This window comes from Tenrec ecaudatus, chromosome 10, assembly GCF_050624435.1.
Source record: "Tenrec ecaudatus isolate mTenEca1 chromosome 10, mTenEca1.hap1, whole genome shotgun sequence".
Lineage (NCBI taxonomy): Eukaryota > Metazoa > Chordata > Mammalia > Afrosoricida > Tenrecidae > Tenrec > Tenrec ecaudatus.
Genome location: NC_134539.1, coordinates 151,162,797 through 151,165,803, shown reverse-complemented (window position 1 = coordinate 151,165,803; position 3,007 = coordinate 151,162,797). Strand labels below are relative to the sequence as shown.

Sequence of the window (3,007 nt, the reverse complement as noted above, 5' to 3'; positions counted from 1 at the left end):
GAAAGAGAGTACAAAACTAGCCCGCTTTCCCCACTGGCCACTTGAGCATTTGTACAAACACAGCGCTAGGGCCCCCTGGAGCCTTGGAAAGGCCCATGCTGAGAGAGGGGGGGGCTCACACTTCCTTGGCTTGACAGCTCGTGTTGGCAGGGAGCAGATTGTAAGAAATGTCCACCTGTGCTTTGCACTTGAACTGGCCACTTGGGCGCATGAACACGGGCAGGGAGGTAATGGCTGGGCAGGCGCAGATAGCAGCGCCCCACAGGTCTGAAGGCAAGCACACACGATCACATACAGGCACGGAACCCACAAACACACAGAGACATCGACTGCTTGTTGTTGAGCCCGCGCAAGGGCACACGCAGGCATGGGATTGCCTGTCTGCACTGACATTTGGGAGGGGGAGGGAGAGGAGCAGTCACTGTAATACAAGATTGTTCACTCAGACAAGCAAACTCAAACACAGTTTGCTGAATTGGCCTCATGCTGAGCAATTCGGGGGGGGGGGGGGGATTCTAGAAGCCAGGTGTGATGGGCGGGAGTCGGAAGAGCTGGGAGGAGGGAGCGCTTTGTGCCGCGCCGGCAGGCAGACTTTGGCATCTGCATGGTTCAGGCAGTTCGGATACTGGTCTGGAGGTCTCTGTTCAGGAGGATTCTCTGGGTCTCCGTGGTAGCTCAGATACTGGTCTGCAGGTCTCCGTTCAGGAGGGTCCTCTGGGTCTCCGTGGTCTCGTTCAGTCGCGATTTGTCCTGCTTGCTGTCGCTCCGCTCCCCGTCATCTGCGCCGCCCACTCTGACCAAGCAGAGGACATTCTGGAAGCTCTTCTTGAAGTTGTCCGACAGGAAGGCATACAGGATGGGGTTGGCGCAGCTGTTGGCGTAGGTGAGGACCACCACGAAGTCAAACATGCCTTTGAGGGCCGGGGTGGGCTGGATGGCCACCGAGACGGATGACACGTTGAAGATGTAGAAGGGGAGCCAGCAGAAGATGAAGACGGCTACGACAATGGACACCATGCGCGTCACCTTCTTCTCCGACTTCTTCCTCTTGGAAGAGCCCACTCGGATCCCCGAGGACTTGACCTTGATGATGATGAACAGGTAGCAGAGACAGATGATGGTGAGGGGCACCAGGAACCCCAAGATGAAGGTGTAGATGATGAACCCGGTGTACCAGGCTCCGGATTCGCCTGGCCAGTTGATGGTGCAGCTGCTCTGCCCCCACTGGTTGCTCCGCAGCCCAGCGTAGATCATGATAGGCAAGATGACCAGCAGGGAAACGCCCCACACAGCCATGTTGATCATCTTGGCCGTCCGGGGCCGCCTCCACTTGGCCGACTTGATGGGGTGCACCACAGCCAGGTAGCGGTCGATGCTCATGACCGTCAAGCAGAAGATGCTGGTGAACTGGTTGATGCCGTCAACAGTCATGACCACCCGGCAGACAGCCTTGCCAAAGGGCCAGTGGACCAGAGCCACCTGCATGGCCAGAAAGGGCAGGCCCAGCATGAAGAGCTCATCGGCGATGGCCAGGTTGAGGATGTAAATGTTGGTGATGGTCTTCATCTTGGCGTAGCGGAGGATGACGTAAATGACGAGCGTGTTGCCACATAGGCCAACGATGCAGACCACAAAATAGATGAATGTGAGCACCGCGTTACTGGTCATGCCATAGTAGGGCTCTGTTTGGTTGGAGCCATTGGCTGCCCCTGGGCCACTGAGCTCCAAGGATGAAGGGGGGAATGGCTGGCTCCCATTGAATAGCTCGTACACCATATCCATCTCTGCTGCTTCGTCGTGTTAGGCTAGTTCCAACCAGCCCAAAGATCCTAGTCTCACCTTCATGGGCCCTGGAAGTCAAGGGTGCACCATGACATCTGAAAGGGAAGAAGGGGAGATTGGTCCGTCAGTTCCAGACTACTTGAGTTCTCCCTTAATCCCAGCCCAACCCAACCCAACTCAACCCAACCTAACTCAACCCAACCCAACTCAACCCAACCCAACCCAACCCAACCCAACTCAACCCAACCCAACCCAAACTCTGACATCGCTTTGATTCTGACTCATAGTGACCATGTAGGACAGAATCGAACTGTAAATATTGATGGGAACAGACTGTCCCATGCATGTTTCTCCCAAAGAACGGGTGGTATGGTGTGTTCAAACCGCTGACCTTGCCTCCCACGGCGCCACCAGGGCTTCTTAAGCTCTTTCCCACTTTCTGCATTTCTGGCTCACCCTCCTTGCCAATACTCCTCAGCTGAAAAAGGTGTTGGCTTTCTTGCCAGTCTCAGGGCTGCCAGCCTGTCCTTATCAGTAAGTGGACGTAGGAGCTGCTCTCTACCCAACAGTGGGGAAGGGCTTGGGTTAACCTCTCAATCTCCCTCGTCATGCTCCGTGACACACAGTGGGAGATGGCTGTGACTTCAGGAAAAATGCACGGTGGTTTCTGTCTGAGGAGGTGACTGGTGGAAAGAGGCCACGTTGGAGAACTCCAGCCCCCGTTGCCCAGGGGAGCTGATCCGGCCTCCTGGGCCCTTTGTCCATGAGGAAATCTACATGCTGACCTGCTGGTCCCCCTGGAGCCTGTCCATTCCCCGTGGTGGAAAAAAACCTGAGCTTCAGAGGCAGAGCCGCCTCGGGCTGCCCCTGTGGAGCCTGCGTAAGCTGGTGCGGGACCTGGAATCACGCAGACCCTCGCCCATTGACATGGGATGCCCTGATGGTACACCTGATGAATGCACGTGGGAATGCCTAGAAGGTTCCAGGTCCCCAAGCAGAACTAGATGCATGTTCTCCCCCCACCCCACCCTCCTATCTCATTATCTCTGCTTTATTGAAATTGGCCTCCCTGGCAAGCCAATTTATAGTCTTAGGAGGTAAAAATAAAAATCTGGTTGGCTTTCATTTTTAAAAGGAAAGCTTCCATTTATTTTTGTTGTTCTTGTTTCTGCCTGTCTTCATTTCTGAAATACCGGATGCATGACCTCCTTACGCCGTGGACAGC

At 55.1% G+C, this 3,007-nt stretch overlaps 1 protein-coding gene across 1 annotated transcript; it reads right to left on the bottom strand.

The window, feature by feature from the left end:
- Positions 1-582: 582 nt before the first annotated feature.
- SSTR2 (somatostatin receptor 2) lies at positions 583-1,808 on the bottom strand. Its single transcript, XM_075559433.1, has one exon. The coding sequence runs from the start codon at positions 1,780-1,782 to the stop codon at positions 676-678; it is 1,107 nt and encodes a 368-aa protein (XP_075415548.1). The 5' UTR covers positions 1,783-1,808; the 3' UTR covers positions 583-675.
- Positions 1,809-3,007: the final 1,199 nt, after the last annotated feature.

What these genes read in the sequence shown, in the direction of transcription:
- SSTR2 (XM_075559433.1), bottom strand. Translation starts at nt 1,782, where the DNA reads ATGGATATGGTGTACGAGCTATTCAATGGGAGCCAGCCATTCCCCCCT.